This window comes from Mytilus edulis, chromosome 5 (assembly GCF_963676685.1).
Source record: "Mytilus edulis chromosome 5, xbMytEdul2.2, whole genome shotgun sequence".
Lineage (NCBI taxonomy): Eukaryota > Metazoa > Mollusca > Bivalvia > Mytilida > Mytilidae > Mytilus > Mytilus edulis.
In genome coordinates, this window is record NC_092348.1 from 89,225,108 (window position 1) to 89,252,706 (window position 27,599).

Here is a 27,599-nt window from a genome sequence, read left to right on the forward strand (position 1 = left end):
AAGTTTTGAAATTATAATAACTTTCATAAACTATCCTGGATATCTACCAAACTTAGACAGAAGCTTGTTTATGGTCCTAAGATAGTATCCAAATGTAAATTTTGTAAAAATAAAATTCTTTTTTCGTATTTTACTTTTAAATGGACTTAGTTTTTCTGCCAGGTAAACAAAACATTCACTCTGAGGTTAAAGTTTTTAAACTTTTAATAACTTCTACTATCTTATACTATCCTGGATGTGTACCAAAGTTGTTTATGATCAAAAGCTAGTATCTAGAAGGATTTTTTTTTAAATTTTGTACCTGTTTATCTGTATTTTACTTATAAATGGACTTAGTTTTTCTTCCAGTTATCATTACATACAGTCTTCAGTTAAAGTTTTTAAAACGTTAATTAGATTCATAAACTAACTTGGATTTTTTTCCAAATTTGGACAGCAGCTTAAAACAATCAAAGGATAGTATCAAGAGGAATATTTTTATTGATTTTTTCCCTCATTTTGCAATAAACAGACAAGACACTGGGTTTCGTGGGTTTCGTGGAAACTTTATGATTTTTTTTAGCTTGGTGAATTATGTATATCAGGATTGTTTACCTTATTTTTATGCCCCACCTACGATAGTAGAGGGGCATTATGTTTTCTGGTCTGTGCGTCCGTCCGTCTGTCCGTTCGTCCGTCCGTCTGTCCCGCTTCAGGTTAAAGTTTTTGGTCGAGGTAGTTTTTGATGAAGTTGAAGTCCAATCGACTTCAAACTTGGTACACATGTTCCCTATGATATGATCTTTCTAATTTTAATGCCAAATTAGAGATTTTACCCCAATTTCACGGTCCACTGAACATAGAAAATGATAGTGCGAGTGGGGCATTCGTGTACTGAGGACACATTCTTGTTAATGTAAGATTTTTTGTGATAATAATTACTGATACATATACCTTAATCATGGAAAACATTTCTGACCTTATATGTTTGTGAATTAATTGATCGATGTTTGGAGATAAAATAAAAAAAATACTTTTCTGTAGGACCCTACATCAGATATGGCCATTGTCTCAAAGAAAGGCTGTGCTGTAGTCAGAACCCATAGAGAACAAAAAGAAAGGAAGAAAGCTCAACAGAAACATTGGGAGTTAGCTGGTACCAAGATAGGGGAGATCATGGGGGTCAAAAAGGAGGACGATAAGGTAAGGGGAAATAAGGGGTGATCATGGGGGTCAAAAAGGAGGACGATAAGGTAAGGGGAAACATTGGGAGTTAGCTGGTACCAAGATAGGGGAGATCATGGGGTTAAAAAAGGTGGACGATAAGGTAAATGGAAATAAGGGAGATAATTGGGGTAAAAAAGGAGGACAATAAGGTAAGTAGAAACAAGGAAATTGTTTTTGTGCCCCATTTTTATGCCCCATTTATGGGCATTAAAATTATCTGGTCTGTGCCTCCTTCATTCATTTGTCTGTCTGTTCGTCCGTCTGTCCCTCTTCAGGTTAACGTGTTTGATCAAGATTGTTTTTGATAAAGTTGAAGCCAATCAACTTGAAACTTGGTACACATGTTCCTTATGATATGATATTTCTGATTTTAATGCCAAATTAGAGTTTTGAATCCAATTTTACGGTCCACTGAACATAGAAAATGAAACTGCGATTCAGGCATCTGTGTACTGTTATTGTTATGTCAACTCATATATTTCCATTAAGAAATTTCAAAACAGAGGACTTTAAAAAAATTGTTATATATTTTCATAATCAAACAAAAATAACTTATAATCGTTATGTGACATTATTTTGAAAAAGCATATTGCTGTTAAAAGAAAAAATTTAAAACAAGTGAAATACTTTTATGATAAAATTAAGAATGGAAATGGGGAATGTGCCAAAGAGACAACAACCCGACCATAGAAAAAAACAACAGCAGAAGGTCACCAACAGGTCTTCAATGTAGCGAGAAATTCCCGCACCCAGAGGCGTCCTTCAGCTGGCCCCTAAACAAATATATACTAGTTCAGTGATAATGAACGCCATACTAATTTCCAAATTGTACACAAGAAACTAAAATTAAAATAATACAAGACTAACAAAGGCTAGAGGCTCTTGACTTGGGACAGGCGCAAAAATGCGGCGGGGTTAAACATGTTTGTGAGATCTCAACCCTCCCCCTATACCTCTAGCCAATGTAGAAAAGTAAACGCATAACAATACGATAAGAATAAAGAAATAAATGAAATATTTCATTGTATTCCACTGCGCTAAGAATCTTCCAGATAGTACCAAAGGATGTTTTTCTTAGTATTGCCAATCATGTTGTAATTGAAAAATGTTTTATTAGGATTATATCAATAGGAAAAAGTTACTGAATCTGGTGATTATGATTATAAAAAATATCAAAAGTTTGAAAAATGTTTTATTATGATTTTATCAATAGGAAGAAGTTACAGAATCTGGTGATTATGATTATAAAAAAGATCAGAAGTTTGCTGATATCATGAAAGATAGTGAAGCTATCAGTGATTTCTCAAAGAAGAAATCGTTAATGGAACAACGACAGTATCTTCCGATATTTGCCGTAAGAAATGAGGTATGTCAGACATATTTTTTTTTACATTTAAAAAAAATTTAAATATGTATAGTTCGAACTACAATTAAAGTCCTTGAGAAAAAAATTATTTTTGTGAAAATGGGAGAGAGAGAAAAAAAAAGTTTTTGTTTATCTCAAATTTTAAGCAACATCTTTTTTTGAATAAAAATGTAGATGTAGGTAGAATATCAGATTGCTTTTTTTTTGTTAAATATTATCTGTTGGCCACCACTTTTGAATGGCTGTCAAAATACATGAAAAATGTATAGTCAATTCGGAATTTAACAAAACTTGATCTATTTCAATAGGGATTTCCTATTGGAATTTTGAAAACAAGGATTGTTCTATTTCCTCAAAAATATACTGAATTATTACCTGCTGTCAAAATTTTCAAAATTTGATACCCAATGAAATTTTATGCTTTGCTTCTACTGGTATCAATTATTTATATCTGTATCTTTCACAAAATTCTATATCTTTTACAAAATTCTATACATCTTTTACAAAATTCTGCAAGCAGTGCCCTTCCTGACATAATAATTTTTTATCCAAAAAGCCTGTAAATATTTTTCTTAGCAGTAGATACAATATCTATATAAATATCTTAAAATTGCCTCAAATCTTCAGTATGATTATTTCCGTTTTTCAACTGAAAGATTCTTGAAAAGCTTCAAGAGGTAGACATACCTTAAGACCAGAGCTTGATATGTTTATAGTATTCTTTGTCATCAATGGGATCAGGCTATTGTAGGCATCTCTTAATTTATTGTTAGTCAGATGTAGTTCATAGTTAGGTACAATGTATTTGGGCAAAGAATAATTTGGTTATCATTGTAAATCCTTTTTCTTATGGATTAACTAATAAAGTTATTAAAAGGACAAATGGTCTCTTAAGTTAGATAAATGTAATAAAAACTTAGGTTTTACACATCTGGTCAAATTAGTAAGTTATATTTGTCTGTTTTTACATTAATAATTTTGTACTTCTTATAAAGTTTTTTTTTTACATTTTATTCCAAAAAGGCTTAAAAACAGAATTAAAAAAATCACAATGGTATTGATGGTGATTTAGCCTGCATATGTAATTTTTGTTGTTGGTAGCATTTATTTCAAATCTTCTATTGAAAAGAAGAAAATAAATAAACTCTCTTTCTTAAAATTTATAAAAGCAAGAGAATGATTACATACTTATTGTAACCAGTAAGCTAATAAAATGATTTTTGAAAGAAATCACTTTGCCTTTCATGTATTATTTCTTAAAGTTTAATTATTAACTTCAATTTTACTTTTTTATTGATAATTTTTAAGAAATGTAAAGTAAATGGGATTTTAGATAAATAGATAACATAATCCAGTTAAAATAAATCATGTAAATTAAGTGTTTATTGTATATTGACATTTTTCATATAAAATATCTGTAAAAAAAGGATAGAATATAATATAAATTAAATAAAAGACTAGTAATATGTATTAAATAAATAAAAAATAAAATTTATTGAATAAATAAGATAAACTTATTAAACATGTTAAAGGTAAATACAGAGTTTAAGATTCTCACAAGGTTGTCAGAAATAACTTACTTTTTAATCCAAACAAATACATCCCAAGAATTTAATATTCTAGTTAAAGAAACTCTTTCTTCATTTAATTGAGTTAATATTTTCTTGTCTCAAAACATTTTATCACCTTATACAATCCAATTATTCAATCTTATTATGTTGACAATGTAATTATCCTTTCCTACCTGTCACATTGTTGTTTATCTGAGTACAGGTGTAATTAGTTAATTACAAACCTGTAATTGCACAACAATTAAATAATCTAATTATCAGACACACAATGAGAAAGTTGTAGTATTCCTCAAACTTGATGTTGAGATTTCCTCTGTTTACACAGGGGTGAGAAATCCTCTCCCAGACATAGTATATAGTCTCCCATTAGACCCATACCAGATCATATCTTGTTTTCATACCAATTAAGTCTACAACTACAGTGATCACATATACAGTAATAACATATATTGTTGGCATTCATTTGGAAGTTGAACTTTGACATTGATATATACTTTTACTGTTCTGTTTGAAATATTGTGAAATTTGGAGATTTTGAAAAAAAACACCTTAATCAGTTTGTAAGATGAATACTGAGCAAGGAAACATGTACAATGGTGGTGACTACCAGGGTCAGAATCAGAACCGTTCTGATGAGGGATTAGAACAGCTTGTTACCTCAATAGCAGCTAATGGTGTACCACCACCCAGATATCTTCATGCTGGAGCATCAGAATTCTCTCTGCCTTACTTTCCACCACCCAGCAACTTACATCAACCAGGACTAGAATTCCATCCAAGCTTCAATCCTGATGTGTATCCTCCAATCGGTGGCTTCCATCCAGGGTTTCCACCAGTTCACAATGGCCTTCGATACAAAGAAGAACCACTTCATCATCACATGCAGGGACTGGCCGTACCAGCAGAAGCTCCTAGGATGGAACATGGTGAGATACACAGACCTGCTGCTATAATGCCTGTCTACCAGGGATACCCTGACCAAACCACTCAGTTTATACAGCACCAACACAACCAAGAAGTCATGCCTATTGATGTTTGCCAAGATGGAAGTGATGATGGATGTAGTGATGATGTTAATATAGGTATCTTGCATAAATCAATTCGTCCAGTTGACAATAGAAGAGATGTTCTAGTGGCTGGAATTGCTTCACCAGCTGATGTGTTCTGTGCTGTACCAGGACGTTTATCACTTCTCAGTTCTACATCAAAATACAAAGTTACTGTGGCTGAAATTCAGAGAAGATTGTCTCCCCCTGAATGTTTGAATGCTTCATTACTAGGTGGTGTTCTACGTAGAGCTAAGTCAAAGGATGGAGGACGTACCCTCAGATGCAAACTTGACCAAATAGGACTATCTTTACAAGCTGGTAGAAGGAAGGCAGCTAATGTTACACTCATGACATCTCTTGTGGAAGGTGAAGCAGTACGGTTAGCTCGTGATTATGGATTCTTATGTGAGACAGAATTTCCTTCTCATCAAGTTGCTGAGTACAATGTTCGTCAATATAATCGAAACGACCCTCAGGAGATCATTGCGAGGAAAAACATGGTACTAGCTACTAAACAAATTCTGAAGGAGTTTATGGATTTACTTAACCAAGATCGTTCACCATTAGGTAACACAAGACCTCAACCTATTCTGGAGCCTGGAATACAGAAACATTTAACACACTTCAGTTTGATAACTCATGGCTTTGGATCTCCTGCTATTGTAGCATCACTGACAGCAGTCAACAGTTACCTGAATGAGATGCTAAAGATGATGGATAAAGGATTATCACAGAGTGGTGACAATGACAAGAAATAAAGAACATTGTGTGAAATAGTAATGACATTGTTTTGTTTAAGTGCTTGTATATTGTGTAAGTGCTCTGGTTTTTATGAGCATAGTTGAGAAATCCATAGGACTGTGTTAATATTCATCATTGTGATTTTAGATTTAGGATTTATATTATGATTGAGGATTTTAAGTGGCATAGTTGGTGCTGAAATTTATAACAGAACTCAGATAAGTTAAAATTTTCACTAAATACTTTGTTGTGTATTTGATATTATGAACTTATGATATTTTGTTTTATGTTTAATGACATTGCAAAAGGTTTGACTTTTTCGTTCATGTGAATCATGAGTTGTTGTTTTGTTTATTTAACATGCACATTGTATAACTTGTTTTCAAATGTAGATAATATGTTACTAATATAATTAAAGTTTTTTAAATCAAATTTATGTTTTGACTGTTCTGTTGTGGTTGAAAGGTTAAATCCTAAAATTTGAGAATGTCAATAAGCAACAAGTTTGAAGTAAGAATGGCATCGATCAGAACAGAAGAAATAAGAGTAAATATGTAGAAATGTCCTTATATGTGTAGATATTGCTAAGAAAAAAAGAAAAAGAAAAAAAACAAAAAAAAAAAAACAAGTAGAACAGAACAACAAAAAAGATATTTAAAAGCAAACAAAATAAACATGTGAAATTTCAAACAATTTTAATTTTTATGCTGTAAAATCAGAAAAAAAACACTTAAAACAATGTCACCAATGACAGAATACTTAAATATAGAATACAGTTATGAAATATGTCTGCTCTAAATATTTAAAAGAGCAAAATGTCAAAAGATAACTAAAAAGAATAGCCAAATTCATCTACCATCAACTTAGAAGATAAGACATGGCGTGGTTTTACCTTTTCCTCATTAAATACAGGTGCTCAAATAAAAAAAACAGAAAATAAAAAGTAAAACAGAATTAGAATGTTACAAAGAACCATTCATATGTCAACCAATAGTTTTGCAAGTGGGCAATTTCGTTTTTATTGTTACAGTTTTCACCTCTAACTAACCTTTGTTCTAGCTGAATTATTTTAACATAATCTTTTCAAAAACATATTTCAACATGCTGAATAGATTTGACTACTTTAAAAACCATTAAAAAAAAAAAAAAAGATTTATTTAAACTGTGTTGCCCAAAAACGTTTGTGCAAGAAACTTAATTATTTATGATGTTAAACCAACTTTACTACAAAAAGCGCTACTCTTTTATAAATAACTACAAATAATTATATCCCTTAGAAAAGAAGAATAACCTTAATTGTGCACTCTCAAAGGTTATTTTCCTGAGGACATAGCCTGAAGAGTGATATCACTCCTTTAATTAAAGGGCCATAACTACTTAGAACATATACCGGTAGTTGCCCTTTCGAACTAATGGAGATACCTTTAAAAGAAACATATGCCAAAGAAACAAATCGTGAACATTTTGTTCTGTCTTATACTCTTTGACGTTTTGATGCCTTGTATGTAAAATAAAGGTTAACTCTTTCTGAAAAATATTGGTGGCCCTTCAAAGTTGAAGGAACTAGAAGGAATTCCAATACTCAGCTTCTTAGGCCCTTATTGAACCTTCAAACATTGATGTTGCCTTTTGTTAATATACACAAGTGACATAAAAATGAAGGAAGATTGTTATCTCATAAGTGTATATCTTTATCGTCTGCCTTTCAGTTTATGTTTTGAAATAGGTGATTGGCAATGCTAAAATTTTTAACAAAATTTGCATCATTATTTGAAAGAGAACAGATGTGCTAATTTACAACAAAAACATCACAAAATTTTGATTAACTTTGAACACATTTCTTCTTCACAACTAATAATTAATTGTTCTGAATTTTTAATTGTTTGTTTTTTCCCCTTTCAATAGGAAATAGTTTATACCATCTGTTTGCAGTTCTTGTGAATCTCAAGGAAATTGAACAAATTGATATTTGTTTATAAGTAAAATACTTCTTCACACATGTTAATTGATTTACGATTTACTAGTATCACAGTAATACTATATGGTATACAATAATATATACAAGGTCAAGGTCAATCTTAAAGTGTGACTATTATGTGACCATATGGCCTGATGGCTGAGAAAATGATTTTGTCCAGTCCATCAATTTAATTCTCTTTATCAAATATGCTTGGTTATGCTCTTATGTGTCCAAGTGAGAAAGAAGGATGACTCCGGGTGCGGGAGTTTCTCGCTACATTGAAGACCCATTGGTGGCCTTCAGCTGTTTCTGCTCTATGGTCGGGTTGTTGTCGCTTTGACACATTCCCCATTTCCATTTTCATTATGCAGTTAAGCTGCATTATGCGAGCACCCTAGATTTGTGTTCTTCCCAATAAATGCTGAAATACTTGCCATTGTTATTATCTAGCTCGCTACTATGTTATATATAACTAATTGAACACTTTTTTAATACTTTTTATTCTGGATTACAAAAAATATGATCAGAAAGACCTTAAATGATCGTCGATTTATCCAAAAGTTTTGAAGTTACACATAGGAAGTAGTGCTTATTAAGAACCCTTGTGTAGTTCATTATGACTTGTACTTTCGGCCAAGATGTCAAAGAACAATTGTATGAAATATTTAATCGCCGAAAATCTCTTAAGACAAGTAGTTTAGATTTCCCAAATGGCAAAAGTCGTAGGAATATTGTTTGTCATCAATACGTAGTACAACTACGTCAGTAGTCTATTATATAATAAGTTCAACTGTTCATGCTGTTGGCGGCAATTTCAAATTAGAAAAAGAAATGTTCGTATCTTTTCAATTTGGAGGCAGGTGTGCAAATAAGCAGTGGTCCGAGATCCGCGACCTTCCACTTTTGCAAGCGGAATTTCGCCTAGGATAGTTGGTTTCTAGCTACGCCCGACATAGTCACCTTCCACTTGAAAGAAAATAAGAGTTAACTTGGCAAACCATTACCTTTTCACCATGTTCACCAAAGTCTCCAATTAAACGAGCTAAAAACTTATTTTTATCATTATTATTCATGACAGCGATGTTCGTTTTGTTCAATCGCTAGCTTTATACAGAAAATAGCCGACAAATATTGTTTAAATTCGAGTAAAATCGTATCTGATTGACAAAAACAACATTGTAAAAACATAACAATGGCGGCCGTGAAGACAAAATTTTATAATATCGGATCCGATCCCGGAAGCGGATAAGGGTAATTCCGGGTTTGGCGATCAATTACGCAGGTGAAAAAAATACATCTATGCATGGTAAATGAATATAAACACTAGAATTATAAATCAAAAGATATATATAAAAGAAAGAAAAAGCAAAAAAATATTTTATGCAGAAACTCAAAATTCTTTTTGACAAATTTTAATTTAAAAATCCAATACAACGTGACAGCTGGGAACAGTATATCTAACAATATACATGTTCATGGTCACAGTCTAAATTTTCTTTATCAGTGATAAATGATGATAATGCATGTGAGATGCTTTTAAAGTGTAAACATAGTACTGCAATTTCAAAGGATTATTTTTTTTATCTCAGTTTTGAAGGGTCAATTAAAGTAGCTGAAAGTTTCTTTATTTTCACAAATAATGCAACTATATTATATATACCTGAATGTAAGTAAATCATATGATATATAGGTGGCATCCTTTGGGCCACTCCACCCCCTCCTGTTTAATAACTTGGAAACGGTCGAGCTCCCACCCCTAAACCATATGAGGAGCAGATCCAGGATTTTAGGTTAGGAGGGGTGCTAACTTAAATTTTCTCCGAGCAGAGCGAGGCTAAAAAAATATTGAGGTAAAATTATCGGAATATTCTTTAAGCTGAGAACAACCCATGCTTTGCAAATTTATGGGGGGTGCACGCCCCCCCGACTGAATCTGCCCCTGCATATATTCAAGTATAGGACAATATAATGAAATATAGGGGGAGTCCATAGAGTTACCCCACCCTCCTGTTTGAGAACTTGGAAACGGTCGAGATCCACACCCTTTAACCATATATATTCATGTTTGTGACAATATGAAAAATCAAATGAAATATAGGAAGAGTCGCTGGGGGTCACCCCAACCCTCCTGTTTTAGAATTTAAAAATGGTCGAGATCCCCAACCTTAAACCATATATATTCATGTATGGGACAATATAACAAATCAGATTAAATATAGAGGGAGTCCCTTGGGTCACCCCACCCCTCCTGTTTGAGAATTTGAAACCCGTTGAGATCCCCAACCCTTAACCATATATATTCATGTACGGGACAATATAACAGTTTAAATGAAAGATAGGGGGCGTCCCTGGGGTCACTGTACACCCTCCTGTTTGAGAACTTGGAAATGGTCAAGATCCTCACCCCTAAACCATATATACTCATGTATGGGACAATATAACAAATCAAATGAAATATAGGGGAAGTCCCTGTGGTCACCCCAACCCTCCTGTTTAAGAACTTGGAAACGGTCAAGATCCCCACCCCGAAACAATATATATTCATGTATGGGCCAATATAACTAATTAAATGAAATATAGGGGGAGTCCCTGGGGTCACCCTACCCCTCCTGTTTGAGAACTTAGAAACCAATGAGATCCCCCCCCCTAAACCATATATATTCATGTATGGGACAATATAACAAATAAAATGAAATGTAGGGGAAGTCCCTAGGGTCACCCTACCCCCAGTAGCGGATCCAGAAATTTTCATAAGTGGGGGCCCACTGACCATCCTAAGAGGGGACCCGCTCCAGTCACGCTTCAGTGATTCCCTATATAAGCAACTATTTTTTTTCCCAAAAGGGGGGGGGGGGCACCCCCCTAAATCCTCTGCCTACCCCTACATGTTTGAGAACTTGGTTTTTGGTTAACTGCCTTCAGCGCTTACAGCGCTTTGATTTTTTTGGCTAACAATCCCCCTTTTATTCTTCATAGTAGTTTATAATACAAGTTCAGTACATCTGGTTTGCATACAAATAAAAATGTTTATAATTTAGGTAAGATTTATATGATGAAACTACCGGTATATAAAATAAGGAGATGTGGAATGATTGCCAATGTGACAAAGGTGCCTAATCTAACAAAGACGTCAACGAAAACATTCTTGTAGTTGATAAAAATTTTAACAAAGATGTTGTTTAATTATCCTTATTCTCCACATTGGAATATATTTTGATTTTTAACACGAATATGACTTAAAACTTGATTCAGCTCTTCATATAAACATTGATTATTATATAATTACCAGTAGCAATGAGTAATACCTACGATGGATCCATTATTTTTCTTTGGATACCAATTTTAGTGGGTTTTGTTGATACATGTTACAATGAATTCAAATGTTCAACAAATTCAAAATTTTGTATTGGCTTTCTATGTAGTGATCTGCAAAACAACGAAATCAAATATCCAAGAAAATGCAAGTTTTCCTCAATCCACGAAAATTGATACCCATGAAATTAAATGAATCCACAGTACATGTATATTGAAGTTTAGAACATAAGATAATATCTAGTTTATACATTTTGTAAAAGAATAAGGAAAGTAAATATCATTTCTTCAGTAAAAAATACTTTCTTCCAAAAGCCCAGCATAATACCCAAGTTTTCTTTTAAGGTGATACCTAACACTACAGGGAGATAACTCTGTAAAATCAGATAAACATTTAAATTACGTTGTGTTTTTAAGGGAATAATAAGCTTCTCGATGATCAAAACTAGTGTTTGTCAAACTGCTATATAACCAGTGAAATTTTTCTGATAAATTGTTTGGTTCAAATTTTTTTTAAATTTTATATTTTTGTCAAAGGTAAATGTAAATACTTTGTCAAAATTTTATGAAAAATAAACCAGCCAAATTTGTTTTAGTCAAGGTGTTGGGTACCACCTTAATAGATACTTTCTGCCATAACAATGTTTCATATTCTTAAATGCAGCTTTATTATTTTTCAGTTACTTAATGTGATCAGAGACAACAGTATTGTGATCATAGTTGGAGAAACGGGTTCTGGAAAGACCACACAGCTCACACAGGTACCTAAAGCTTCAGTTAATACGAGACTATCTCAACCATCAGCTGATCATGGTGAAATATTGCCACATCATACCACTGTACACTGACAAGCATAAATCAGAAAAAATTTGTTCCTAGGAAAATGCCTTCTGAAACAAAGAAAAACACTATGCATAAATTTTTGCAGTAAATAAAAAATGAAATTAAACCCTAAACATAAAACTAAGAACTTGAGGTATGATTGCCAATGGGATAGAAATCCACCAGAGACTCAATGGCATTGCAGTCATCATAACTAGGCATCACTGTACTGCCTTTAACAAAAAGTAAAACACATATCGCATTGCAAGCTATAAAAGGCTAAAAAAATGTAAATTAATTCCAACAAGAAAACTAATGGTTGATTTAACAATTTAAGAAAATCAAATATGATTTTCCACAACAAAGGACAACCACTGACTTGGGACAGGACACAGAATGTAGAGAGGTTGACCATGTTTGTTGGCCCCAAACCTCTCCTGACCTGGGACGGTGGTGTAAAAGCACAACATAAGAACAAACTATGGAAATCAGTTGAAATAGGCTTGACTTTTTAGATCTATACTAAGCACAGAAAAAAACTTACAAAAACACTGAAAAAGTCATATCAAAAGTCACAAATATTTAAAACTTGAGTGTACCAACAGATGGAATCAAAGGGTAGTATTTGTTCTATATCTAATAATGCTGGTACATGTACTCCAAAAGAAAATGTTGAAATAATGTTTGATTTCAAAACAAATGAAAGCTTTCCACAGAATTATTTCCTGTTTGTCAAGGTATATAAGTTCAACTGTCCCATTTTATAAATAGCTATTATTCGTTGTCGAGTTAATTTAATGTGAACTTCAAATTCAATTTTTTTCACAATTAACAAAGACATAAGATCATGTAAAACGCCAAAAAAATAAATAATATTGTACTGAAAAGAATTCTGATTGTATATCAACTCTTTGTGAAATATTAAGGTGGTACCCAACACTTTCACTAAAATTAATTTGGCTCGTTTAATTTTCATAAAATTTTGTCAAAATATTTACTTTGACCCTTTAACAAAAATATAAAAAATTTTAAAATTTTGAACCAACCGTTTTGTCAGAAAAATTACACTGGTTATATAGCAGTTTAACAAACATCAATTTTGATCATTGAGAAGCTTAAAATTTCTTTTACAACACAACGTAATTAAAACGTTTAGCTGACTTTACAGAGTTATCTCCCTGTAGTGTTAGGTACCACCTTAAGAAGGATGTGCATATGTTTCCTTCAATCTTTTGTTGTTTACCTTATATTACAGTACCTACACGAAGATGGTTATACTAAATGTGGTATGGTGGGATGTACCCAGCCTAGGAGAGTGGCAGCCATGTCTGTAGCTAAGAGAGTATCAGAAGAAATGCAAGTCAAACTTGGAGATGATGTTGGTTATGCCATTAGATTTGAGGACTGCACTTCAGAGGTAAAAATTGAATCAGTCTTCATGAAAATTGATGGCTTTTAATCAGTATTACTTCAATTATTAATGAGTAGATTCTTTAAATATATTTTTTAGTGACATAGCTTGCATTTTAGAAATGTTATAAATAATGAGTAGTAATTTATGCATAACAGATATTTCCCAGCATTGTTTTTGCGTAGAATGTTTTATGTATGTTAGGTGCAGTTGAATAGCTTTTAAGTAAACTGTTCTGGTTTTTAAATGTCAGGAACACTTCAGTGTGATTTGCCTCATTTTGATATTATATGTTTCTGATTCAGTTATTGGCTTGCAAGATATGTTAGACACTTTATTATTATATACTTGTAAATGGGGTTTGACTGTAAATATTGCCAAAACATATAATATCATGTAAAATAATGTTTCAGAATACTGTGATAAAGTATATGACAGATGGAATATTACTGAGAGAATCGTTACGAGAGCAGGACCTGGATAACTACAGTGCAATCATTATGGATGAAGCTCACGAAAGATCATTAAATACAGATGTATTATTTGGTTTATTACGAGAGGTTAGTTCAACATTGTCACAAAATTTTGATTAAGAGTTATCTGGAAATGAATTTTTAGCTCACCTGGCCTAAAAGACCAAGTGAGCTTTTCTCCATCACTTGGCGTCCGTCGGCGTCTGTCGTCCGTCATCCGTCGTCGTCGTTAACTTTTACAAAAATCTTCTCCTCTGAAACTACTGGGCCAAATTAAACCAAACTTGGCCACAATCATCATTCGGGTATCTAGTTTAAAAAATGTGTCCGGTGGCCCGGCCAACCATCCAAGATGGCCACCATGGCTAAAAATAGAACATAGGGGTAAAATGCAGTTTTTGGCTTATAACTCAAAAACCAAAGCATTTAGAGCAAATCTGACATGGGGTAGAATTGTTAAACAGGTGAAGATCTATCTGCCCTGAAATTTTCAGATGAATCGGATAACCCGTTGGTGGGTTGCTGCCCCTGAATTAGTAATTTTAAGGAAATTTTGCTGTTTTTGGTTATTATCTTGAATATTATTATAGATAGAGATAAACTGTAAACAGCAATAATGTTCAGCAAAGTAAGATCTACAAATAAGTCAACATGATCGAAATGGTCAGTTGACCACTTTAGGAGTTATTGCCCTTTATAGTCAATTTTTAACCATTTTTCGTAAATCTTAGTTATCTTTTATAAAAATCTTCTCCTCTGAAACTACTGTGCCAAATTTAACCAAACTTGGCCATAATCATCATTGGGGTATCTTGTTTAAAAATGTGTCCGGTGACCCGGCCAACCAACCAAGATGGCCGCCATGGCTAAAAATAGAACATAGGGTTAAAATGCAGTTTGTGGCTTATAACTCAAAAACCAAAGCATTTAGAGCAAATCTGACAGGAAGTAAAATTGTTGATCAGGTCACAATGTATCTGCCCTGGAATTTTCAGATGAATCGGACATTTCCTTGTTTGGTTGCTGTCCCTGAAATGGTAATTTTAAGGAAATTTTGCTGTTTTTGGTTATTATCTTGAATATTATTATAGATAGAGATAAACTGTAAACAGCAATAATGTTCAGCAAAGTAAGATCTAGAAATAAGTTAACATGACCAAAATGGTCAGTTGACCACTTTAGGAGTTATTGCCATTTATAGTCAATTTTTAACCATTTTTAGCTCACCTGGCCTAAAAGGCCAAGTGAGCTTTTCTCATCACTTGGCGTCCGGCGTCCGGCGTCCGTCGTCCGTCGTCGTCGTTAACTTTTACAAAAATCTTCTCCTCTGAAACTACTGGGCCAAATTAAACCAAACTTGGCAACAATCATCATTGGGGTATCTAGTTTAAAAAATGTGTCCGGTGACCCAGCCAACCATCCAAGATGGCCGCCATGGCTAAAAATAGAACATAGGGGTAAAACGCAGTTTTTGGCTTATAACTCAAAAACCAAAGCATTTAGAGCAAATCTGACATGGGGTAGAATTGTTTAACAGGTGAAGATCTATCTGCCCTGAAATTTTCAGATGAATCGGATAACCCGTTGTTGGGCTGCTGCCCCTGAATTAGTAATTTTAAGGAAATTTTGCTGTTTTTGGTTATTATCTTGAATATTATTATAGATAGAGATAAACTATAAACAGCAATAATGTTCAGCAAAGTAAGACTTACAAATAAGTCAACATGACCGAAATGGTCAATTGACCCCTTTAGGAGTTATTGCCCTTTATAGTCAATTTTTAACCATTTTTCATAAATCTTAGTAATATTTTACAAAAATCTTCTCCTCTGAAACTACTGGGCCAAATTAATCCAAACTTGGCCACAATGATCTTTTGGGTTAGTAGTTTAAAAAATGTGTCCGGTGACCCGGCCAATCATCCAAGATGGCCGCCATGGCTAAAAATAGAACATAGGGGTAAAATGCAGTTTTTGGCTTATAACTCAAAAACCAAAGCATTTAGAGCAAATCTGACATGGGGTAGAATTGTTAAACAGGTGAAGATCTATCTGCCCTGAAATTTTCAGATGAATCGGATAACCCGTTGTTGGGTTGCTGCCCCTGAATTAGTAATTTTAAGGAAATTTTGCTGTTTTTGGTTATTATCTTGAATATTATTATAGATAGAGATAAACTATAAACAGCAATAATGTTCAGCAAAGTAAGATTTACAAATAAGTCAACATGACTGAAATGGTCAGTTGACCCCTTTAGGAGTTATTGCCCTTAATAGTCAATTTTTAACCATTTTTCGTAAATCTTAGTAATATTTTACAAAAATCTTCTCCTCTGAAACTACTGGGCCAAATTAATCCAAACTTGGCCACAATGATCTTTTGGGTTAGTAGTTTGAAAAATGTGTCCGGTGACCCGGCCATCCAACCAAGATGGCTGCCATGGCTAAAAATAGAACATGGTGTAAAATGCAGTTTGTGGCTTATAACTCAAAACCCAAAGCATTTAGAGCAAATCTGACATGGGAAAAAATTGTTTCTCAGGTGAAGATTTATCTGCTCTGAAATTTTTAGATGAATCGGACAACTCGTTGTTGGGTTGCTGGCCCTGAATTAGTAATTTTAAGGAAATTTTGCTCTTTTTGGTTATTATCTTGAATATTATTATAGATAGAGATAAACTATAAACAGCAATAATGTTCAGCAAAGTAAGATCTACAAATAAGTCAACATGACTGAAATGGTCAGTTGACCCCTTTAGGAGTTATTGCCCTTTATAGTCAATTTTTAACCATTTTTCGTAAATCTTAGTAATATTTTACAAAAATCTTCTCCTCTGAAACTACTAGGCCAAATTAATCCAAACTTGGCCACAATGATCTTTTGGGTTAGTAGTTTGAAAAATGTGTCCGGTGACCCGGCCATCCAACCAAGATGGCCGCCATGGCTAAAAATAGAACATGGTGTAAAATGCAGTTTTTGGCTTATAACTCAAAACCCAAAGCATTTAGAGCAAATCTGACATGGGAAAAAATTGTTTATCAGGTGAAGATTTATCTGCTCTGAAATTTTTAGATGAATCGGACAACCCGTTGTTGGGTTGCTGGCCCTGAATTAGTAATTTTAAGGAAATTTTGCTCTTTTTGGTTATTATCTTGAATATTATTATAGATAGAAATAAACTATAAACAGCAATAATGTTCAGCAAAGTAAGATCTACAAATAAGTCAACATGACTGAAATGGTCAGTTGACCCCTTTAGGAGTTATTGCCCTTTATAGTCAATTTTTAATCATTTTTCGTAAATCTTAGTAATATTTTACAAAAATCTTCTCCTCTGAAACTACTGGGCCAAATTAATCCAAACTTGGCCACAATGATTTTTTGGGTTAGTAGTTTGAAAAATGTGTCTGGTGACCCAGCCATCCAACCAAGATGGCCGCCATGGCTAAAAATAGAACATGGTGTAAAATGCAGTTTTTGGCTTACAACTCAAAACCCAAAGCATTAAGAGCAAATCTGACATGGGAAAAAAAATTGTTTATCAGGTCAACATTTATCTGCTCAGAAATTTTTAGATGAATGTTGGGTTGCTGGCCCTGAATTAGTAATTTTAAGGAAATTTTGCTCTTTTTGGTTATTATCTTGAATATAATAATAGATAGAGATAAACTATAAACAGCAATAATGTTCACCAAAGTAAGACTTACAAATAAGTCAACATGACCGAAATGGTCAATTGACCCCTTTAGGAGTTATTGCCCTTTATAGTAAATTTTTAACCATTTTTCATAAATCTTAGTAATATTTTACAAAAATCTTCTCCTCTGAAACTACTGGGCCAAATTAATCCAAACTTGGCCACAATGATCTTTTGGGTTAGTAGTTTGAAAAATGTGTCCGGTGACCCGGCCATCCAACCAAGATGGCCGCCATGGCTAAAAATAGAACATGGTGTAAAATGCAGTTTTTAGCTTATAACTCAAAACCCAAAGCATTTAGAGCAAATCTGACATGGGGTAAAATTGTTAATCAGGTCAACATTTATCTGCTCTGAAATTTTTAGATGAATCGGACAACCCGTTGTTGGGTTGCTGGCCCTGAATTAGTAATTTTAAGGAAATTTTGCTCTTTTTGGTTATTATCTTGAATATTATTATAGATAGAGATAAACTGTAAACAGCAATAATGTTCACCAAAGTAAGATTTACAAATAAGTCAACATGACCGAAATGGTCAATTGACCCCCTTAGGAGTTATTGTTCTTTATAGTCAATTTTTAACAATTTTCATAAAATTTGTAAATTTTTACTAACATTTTCAACTGAAACTAATGGGCCAAGTTCATTATAGATAGAGATAATTTTAAGCAGCAAGAATGTTCAGTAAAGTAAGATGTACAAACACATCACCATCACCAAAACACAATTTTGTCATGAATCCATCTGCTTCCTTTAATATTCACATAGACCAAGGTGAGCGACACAGGCTCTTTAGAGCCTCTAGTTCATAAATCTTAGTAATCTTTTAGAAAAATCTTCTTCTCTGAAACTACTGGGCCAAATTTAACCAAACTTAGCCATAATCATCATTGGGGTATCTAGTTAAAGAAATGTGTCCGGTAACTTGGCCAACAAACCAAGATGGCCGCCATGGCTAAAAATAGAACATGGGGGTAAAATGCAGTTTTTGGCTTATAACTCAAAAACCAAAGCATTAAGAGCAAATCTGACAGGAAGTAAAATTGTTGATCAGGCCACGATCTATCTGCCCTGGAATTTTCAGATGAATCGGATAATCGGTTGTTAGGTTGCTGCCCCTGAATTGGTAATTTTGAGGAAATTTTGCTGTTTTTTTGTAATTATCTTGAATATTATTATAGATAGAGATAAACTGTAAACAACAATAATGTACAGCAAAGTAAGAACTAAAAATAAGTCAGTATGACCAAAATAGTCAATTGACCCCCTAAGGAGTTATTGCCCTTCATAGTCAATTTTTAACAATTTTCTTAAAATTTGAAGATTTTCAATAACATTTTCCACAGAAAGTACTGTTATAGATAGAGATAATTGTAAGCAGCAAGAATGTTTAGTAAAGTAAGATCTACAAACACATCACCATCACCAAAACACAATTTTGTCATGAATCCATCTGTGTCCATTGTTTAATATTCACATAGACCAAGGTGAGCGACACAGGCTCTTTAGAGCCTCTAGTTTTTTTAGCAAACAAACTATATACTGAAACAATTTAAATATAAGAAGATTTTGGGTTTATGTCAATGATATAAAACAACCCCAAAACAAAATAAAAGAACAGCTGGTTTTGTGTACAACATGAATTACTGTTCACCTTTAACTGTATGCATGGTAAACAATCATGACTGGTACCCCTATTCATAAAGATATATTCGTTTGCATATATTTTGTGTAACAACCAAGGAAGTGCATGTTATACACCTTATTCATCATATGAAATATGTATGATAAGAAAAGTTTTAGGTCCAGTATTTCAAGGATCTTTTCCTACATAAATTGGCATTCACAAAAAATAATTTTCATTATCAAATTTATGCAGATCCTTTATCCAGCTGTTACACCTTACAATACAATATTGAGTTTAATGCTAACAGTTCCAGCCATTTAATACATTTCAAATTGATTAGTTGATTAGTGGCATTTAATGCCACATTCAGCATTCTTGGCTATTTCATGATTGCAAGTTTTTATGGATGGAAGAAGCTGGTATACTTGGAGCAACCCAAGACCTATGACAGAAAAACTAGCAATACTATTTAATTAAGATTAGAGTCAAGGGAAACTTGCCAAGAGCAGGGTTGGGACTCTCAACCTCAGTGTTAACAGGCTATTGCAGTAAATGAACTTCTTATACCAATCTGCTGTCATTCAAATTAAATAGACATGTTTCCATTAAAATTAGTTACAATGTATATGGTTTTTGGTTTAAATGGTGAGTTATTAAAGAGCTTAAGGATGTACTAAGGTGAGGTTTTGGAATTTGTGTCAGATGTTCAGACTCCTGGGTTTTTTTCCATTAGATACAAGGTAAAATATTTTGCCCCATAACACCTATTTATCTTTTAATATAAGACCTCATAGTTTATAAAAGGGCATTTGACAAAATTTAAGCAGATTCTTGATTTTCTTTCTTTTGATTTGAGACCCAAATAATACCAATGCAGATATAAGGTAAAAGTCAGAGTCAGCCTTTTTCCGCCATATTTTATAAATCAAATATCTCCAAAGAGAGCTCAATGACCTATTAATACTTTTAGCTTATTTTGATCCTTAACTGATAGATACTCTCCAAGCCTATAGTATCAATTTTAAATTCTTGATATATTTAATTTCACCTAAAATCACCTAAGTACATACTTAATCTTCACAATTTATGTATATTTTAAATTTTTAATGTTGTCCACTTTGTTGGCAGGATGTCATAGATAGGTTGGTACCCCTTTTGTAACTGCCAATATACCATGTTGTAATTTTTACTTCATTTCAGGTGGTTGCAAGGAGAACTGATCTAAAACTAATTGTCACCTCAGCCACAATGGATTCCACAAAGTTTGCCAAATTCTTTGGTAATGTTCCAGAATTTATTATCCCCGGGCGGACATTCCCAGTGGAGATATTCTTTAGTAGGAACACTGTTGAGGACTATGTGGATGCCGCTATTAAACAATCATTACAGATACATTTAATGGGTCTGGATGGTAAGTATCAAACCTATCAAACACATTGATATTTGTGAAAAGATATTTTTAAATATCAGCGTGCAGAAAATAGATAATCTATATTTAGCATGTTTAGCACAGACGTACCCTTAGAAATTAAGATACACTTTTTTTACTAAATACATTTGCCATAAATTAAGAATAAAGTATAGAAGTGATTTATGAATTCAAAGCCCTATCAGGATGACAACAAACTTTCGGGTTTGGTAGATTTATATTAGAATGAAATGATAAGAATAAAAGTTAAGTTTTATGAATTTTCATTCTCCATATTTTATTGACTTTTCATTGTGTTATAGGTGATATATTGGTTTTCATGCCAGGACAGGAAGATATTGAAGTCACATGTGAAATATTGGCAGGTATGTAATAACTGGGCTGCTATGGTCTAATCATTTACGCAACATCACTTTTTGTTCAATTTTTTGCATGTTTCGTTCCTTAGTCAATTGTTTTCCCTTATTAAAGTAGATTGTAAATTATTTCAAATGAACAGGTGCAGATCAAACAAATTTGAAAAAGGGTTCCACCATTCCAACCCCTGGAACACCATAATTTTATAATTGAAAAAAAAGGGGGGTTATGCAAATAAGATAAAAAGAAAGTTGTTGCGCAATCATGATTTTCCCTTCCCATAAAGGAGTAGGTCCGGTAAGAGCCGATTTCGGCCTCAAAATTCAAGTTTATCTAACGAAAGATTTTGGACACTTTTTAAACACTTAAGTGTCTATTTCAATTGATTCAATACTTTTTGGGGAAAGATTTTAACTGATTTAGTCATTAAAAACACTCCAATTCAAGCTTAAATATGAAAAATCCATCAAATATGCCAAAAAACGTCACTTTTCAGATGGTTTTTGTCAAAAATGAAAGTGGCCGCATCCGTGTTCATCCTCAACCTTTATATATGTTATGTATTATCACCAAATACAACTTACATTTCAATATTATGAATGAACACGAATGCGGCCACTTTCATTTAAGACGGAAACCGTCTAAAATTAAACTAAAATGCTAAAATTGTGAAGATTTCAGTAATTTAGCATGATTTAATGATGCTAGTACCCGATATATGTACATTGTATTGTCAAAAACCGCCCATATTTATGTAGCAGAAGCATTCTTCTTTCCAGTAAATATCTAAAAGATTACATTTTCACAATTTAGTAAAACTGCTATATTTTGGGGCCAAAAAGGGGTCTTACTGAACCTACTCCTTTGAGTTTCCTATGTTTTTTTGGAATTCATTTAACCAATCATGTTTTTATTTTATCAAGTTGTATACAGGATTGAATACACCAACGCAAAAGTATTGAGAAGTATCTAAATACAGTCAAACCTGTTATAAAGGTCAACTGTGTTAAATGTCAGCTGGTTACACTCTTCTTATCATACTGTAGTAATGCCTATGCAGTTTCAACCTGAATTTTAAGGTCACACTTCTTATAAGGTCAATTTTCTGTCGTCCCAAGGTGACCTTAATTTTCATGGTTAAACTGAATAAATATGAACACCAATCATGCCAATAGCCATCCAGCATGTTTAATTTACATAATCTGTTATATTTTACAGAAAGACTAGAAGAACTAGATGATGCCCCACCATTAGCCATCCTGCCTATATATTCCCAGTTACCTAGTGACTTACAAGCCAAGATATTTGAGAAAGCTCCGGGTGGTATGAGGAAGTGTATAGTAGCTACTAATATAGCAGAAACATCATTAACAGGTAACTTTGTCATAAAGTAGAAAATTGTTTTTATGCCTTTGAAAACATCTATTAAATATCATGAATATACTGCTATCTTTAGTAAAATAAGGAGATATGTTATGATTGCAGATAAGACAATTTCCTACCAGAGAAAAATTATGTGAATGTGAGCAACCATATGTCACTGTATGGCCTTCAACAATGTGCAAACCCTACTGAATGGTACATTTTAAAAGGTCCTATCATGAAAAAAATATGTGAATGTGAGCAACCATATGACACTGTATGGCCTTCAACAAACCCTACTGAATGGTACATTTTAAAAGGTCCTATCATGAAAAAAATATGAAAACCAAAGGCGTAATTTTTGTGGGTTAAGGTGAACCTCAAATTAAAATGTTCAACAAAGGACAAACTTTCTATAGGCTTATATGTAGACTTTGTAGACTTTGGCAAAACCACAAAATGAACTATCTAAGAAAATAAAATTTTCTGTCAATCCATTAAAATTGACACACATGAAAATATATAATCCACAGTACTTTTTGATGATTGTCTTATATTTTATAGTAAAATTGTTTTTTGTTGAAGACCTTCAGTTGGGGCAATATGAGTAATAGATTCTCCATAGGCGGTAATGTTAATGTTTTCTTCTGTTGCTCAGGCCATATCGTAAAAATTGATATGTATGATAGCTCATTTTGAAGCTGAGAGACTTGCACATGTGTTGTGCGATTTTTGATTTGTCAAGTGCCCAATCCTGAAAGATAGTGAAAAATGTCACTGTCCTCATGAAATAATCCCAAAATTCTGACCATAAAAATCATTGCAAATATGTCCTTTGTAATTATTTGTTCAGGTTTATTTTGTATACTTTTTTTCACATCACATGATCTTTATAAAACACCAGTCCTAGTTCATTTATTTCAATTTTTAAAACTAGTTCCCACAATTGTATGGCAGACTAATTTTTAATGAGAGTCATAAATCTGTGTTTCTCATCTCAAGGTCCATTAGGGATATTGACCCAGTTGTTATTATCCTTTTCCTTTGATATCTGATGGCTTCTTATACCATTGATAATCATACCAGATCTCTTGATGATATATTAAGATTAACATTGATACAAACTGTTTTACAGTGGATGGTATATTTTTTGTTGTTGATGCTGGATACTGTAAACTAAAGGTGTTTAATCCAAAGATTGGTATGGATTCTCTCCAAGTCTTCCCAATTAGTCAGGTAGGTAATTTACCTTAAAAACATAAATCTGGAATGAATGAATTTATTATCTTTTAATTGAAATTGTGCAAAGAAATTTACTAATTAAAGAAATACAGGTACACAGCATGATAAATCAACAACACCTTTGATACTGTGGCTTCATAGGAAATACATTTGTCTAGCATTTGGTTCCTAGGCAAAACTGCTCAAATAGATGTCTTCTTGTTTTTATATTTTCTATTATGGCAATTCTGAGCAAGGGAGACAACTTCACTTTTAAACCATTTTGTTTTGTTGATATTTCTTCATACGTTCATCTGTGCTACTAATGCAGGAAACAAGATATCAAATCTATAGGTTAAACTGAAGACAATATCACACATAAAAAGAATCTTAGAGCAAGATAGATTTTGTGCAAGAACTTGGTTTTTATACGACCGCAAAATTTGAAAAAATTTTCGTCGTATATTGCTATCACGTTGTCGTCGTCGTCGTCGTCGTCGTCCGAATACTTTTAGTTTTCGCACTCTAACTTTAGTAAAAGTGAATGGAAATCTATGAAATTTTAACACAAGGTTTATGACCACAAAAGGAAGGTTGGTTTTGATTTTGGGAGTTTTGGTCCCAACATTTTAGGAATTAGGGGCCAAAAAGGGCCCAAATAAGCATTTTCTTGGTTTTCGCACTATAACTTTAGTTTAAGTTAATAGAAATCTATGAAATTTTGACACAAGGTTTATGACCACAAAAGAACGGTTGGGATTGATTTTGGGAGTTTTGGTTTCAACAGTTTAGGAATTAGGGGCCAAAAAAGGGCCCAAATAAGCATTATTCTTGGTTTTTCGCACAATAACTTTAGTTTAAGTAAATAGAAATCAATGAAATTTAAACACAATGTTAATGACTACAAAAGGAAGGTTGGTATTGATTTTGGGAGTTTAGGTCCCAACAGTTTAGGAATTAGGGGCCAAAAAGGGACCCAAATAAGCATTTTTCTTGGTTTTCGCACCATAACGTTAGTATAAGTAAATAGAAATCTATGAAATTTAAACACAAGGTTTATGACCATAAAAGGAAGGTTGGTATTGATTTTGGGAGTTTTGGTCCCAACAGAATAAGGGGCCCAAAGGGTCCAAAATTAAACTTTGTTGAAATATCTAATTGCACAATATTGTGAAATAGCAAATTTTTTTTTAATTAGAGTTATCTTTCTTTGTCCAGAATAGTAAGCAAGAAATATCTAATTGCAAAATATTGTGTAATAGCAAGATTTTTTTTTAATTGGAGTTATCTTTCTTTGTCCAGAATCAACTTAAATCTTTGTTATATACAATATACAATGTATATTCACTTTTTACTACCAACTGATAAATTAAAATAATCTTTACCATTCAGTGATAACAAGCAGTTTTTTTTACATCTTAATATTTTATGATGTATTTAAATGAGTAGTTATTGTTGCAAACTCCATTAGAAATTTTAATTGAGATTAGTTTTGGAATAAGGGAAAGGGAGATGTGATTAAAAAAATTGGGTTCAATTTTTCTCATTTGAAATTTCATAAATAAAAAAGAAAATTTCTTCAAACATTTTTTTGAGAGGATTAATATTCAACAGCATAGTGAATTGCTCTAAGAGAAAACAAAAATTTTAAGTTCATTAGAACACATTCATTCTGTGTCAGAAACCTATGCTGTGTCAACTATTTAATCACAATCCAAATTTAGAGCTGAATCCAGCTTGAATGTTGTGTCCATACTTGCCCCAACCGTTCAGGGTTCAACCTCTGCGGTCGTATAAAGCTATGCCCTGCGGAGCATCTGGTTAGTCCTGAAATCTAACAACAGTTATCTTCCATTATTTTATAATTGAAACCTATTTTTTAACCTACTTTTAACCTATGTTTATATCATTTCCAAAAGTTTCTTCTGTCTTCCTCACAAGTACATTGTAAGGCATATATATTTCAATTTGCATAAATTGAACAGAAAACTAGCTCTTTAGATAAAACTTGGGAGATGAATGGACCAAAGGATTAAAAGAGTCAGTCTGGTGATTTAGTACCTTTATGAATGAACATATATTTTGATTTTCAGTAAAATTAAACTATAAAAGTATTAAACTCTCCTCTTTCCATTACCAACTTTTAGCTTGTGGTCAGATGGTATCATTAAATTTAATGTTAGTAGCTCTGTGTATTTTGTTCATTTTTACAGGCAAATGCTAACCAGAGATCTGGAAGGGCTGGGAGAACAGGTCCAGGGTAAGTTAGTTTAACCCTTTCCTCCGTGGAATTTATTTTCTTACATACTTGATTTGCATAGAATTTTTTTAATAAAAAAGAAATCATCGGGTTTAAAGTATTAATACATTGTGAAAATGAATATTTCATCAATGAAATTCAAATCAGATATTCTTATGAATGGATGCTAATTTTTTTAAGTCTGATGCAGACATTTTGTAGTCAAAGCGTTTCAACTGAGGTACTACACAGGCGTCAAAAGGCGTCATTATGGAGTATTGGGGGTGGCCCCAAAAAGCGTCATTATGGAGGAAAGGGTTAATAACAGACCAAGTAATAAGTTATCAAAAGAAATTGAGAAAAATGGCCTTTGATGATTAAAGTATTTGATTTATCATTAATAGTCATTATTAAAAAGGCCAAGAGAACATTTTTATGCCCCAGCTGTAGCAGAGGGGGCATTTAGTTTTACCCTTGTCTGTCCCTTGTACGTACCTACGTCCTGTACATTCCAAAGTTGGTTTCCGTTCTCTAACTTTAGTTTGCCTCAACCAAATGTTATGAATCTTATACACAATGCTTATTATTACAAAATACAGATCAAATTTATGGATTATGGAGGCATCACTTTAACCGTTCATGAGTTATGCCCCTTTACAAATTGGTTTCAGTTCTCCAACTTAAGTTTGCCTCAACCAAAGATTATGAAACTTATACACATTACTCATGACAACAAAATATAGATCACGGTGGAAATTTGTGGCATTACTTTTTTTTTTTTTGTACTGTAACAATTGGAAAAATTGCTGAATTTTTCATTTGCATTTTTTATCTTTAGTTTGCCTGAACCAAAAGTTATGAAACTTAAACACAATAGTCACTACTTTTTACCATTAAACACAGATCAAGTACAAATTTGGGTAGCATCACTTTTATTGTTCTTCATAATTTCCCTTTATATCTTAATATGATATGCAAGCAGGGGCATCGTCTGTGTCGCATGGACGCATTCTTCATTTATGTAATTTGAGTTGTTTTTGAAACATAGACCAAGAAGGACTTGCAGAATAAGATCAGGTTTGTAACAAGGGGTGAGATCTGACTTTCCGATTAGGTCCAAAAATGTTTTTTACAATAAAAAATTTACCACAGGTACAAAATTTTTGCCTACATAATCCCTTTCCTCTGTGTAATTTTTTTTTACATACTTGAATCGCATTTGATTTTTTCAATAAAAAAAAAAGCATCAGTTTTAAAGTATTAATGCATTGTGAAAACAAAAATATTATTAATGAAAATCTAGACAGATATACTCATGAATATCCTTTTTATATTAGATACAATTTTTTGAAGTCTGATAAAGTTTTTTCATAGGTAAGACGTTTCAACTGAGGCACTACACAGGCTTCAAAAGGCATCATTATCGAGTAAAGGGGGTGGCGTCATAAGGCGTCATTATGGAGGAAAGGGAAAGTAGCTAATGCTTAACTAAAGACCAAGAGGAGTTACCAGATCAGATCTAGTGCAACTTTTATCTGTGTATTTAGGCAGATATTGTGAACCCAAAAAATATTCTTATTGTGAATTTTATCTGTGTGGAAAAAGTCTGTTTATCAATTCCTGTAATTTACCCTGTAGTTAGAGATCTATTTTAAGTTGTCTCCCTTAGGAGGGACATCAATTTTTATTGACAATGTAGAGCTAGCAGAAAGAGCAAATTTATCTGTGTGTTATGTGTTTAACCTCTAATTTTTTC

The 27,599-nt window shown here is 32.9% G+C and overlaps 1 protein-coding gene and 1 pseudogene across 2 annotated transcripts in view; both read left to right on the forward strand.

Annotated features, from left to right (window-relative positions):
* LOC139524754 (pre-mRNA-splicing factor ATP-dependent RNA helicase PRP16-like) overlaps window positions 1–27,599 on the forward strand; it is a 72,921-nt gene that overhangs the window by 10,645 nt on the left and 34,677 nt on the right. For both annotated transcript variants that reach the window (XM_071319813.1, XM_071319812.1), the window contains exons 8-17: window positions 1,024–1,182; window positions 2,420–2,572; window positions 11,886–11,966; window positions 13,283–13,444; window positions 13,852–13,998; window positions 20,436–20,646; window positions 20,967–21,029; window positions 22,240–22,395; window positions 23,519–23,619; window positions 25,818–25,864. In XM_071319813.1, coding sequence (XP_071175914.1) covers window positions 1,024–1,182; window positions 2,420–2,572; window positions 11,886–11,966; window positions 13,283–13,444; window positions 13,852–13,998; window positions 20,436–20,646; window positions 20,967–21,029; window positions 22,240–22,395; window positions 23,519–23,619; window positions 25,818–25,864 — 1,280 coding nt within the window. The remainder of the gene's footprint in view (window positions 1–1,023; window positions 1,183–2,419; window positions 2,573–11,885; window positions 11,967–13,282; window positions 13,445–13,851; window positions 13,999–20,435; window positions 20,647–20,966; window positions 21,030–22,239; window positions 22,396–23,518; window positions 23,620–25,817; window positions 25,865–27,599) is intronic.
* On the forward strand, window positions 4,366–7,047 carry LOC139524759 (transcription factor AP-2-alpha pseudogene; annotated as a pseudogene).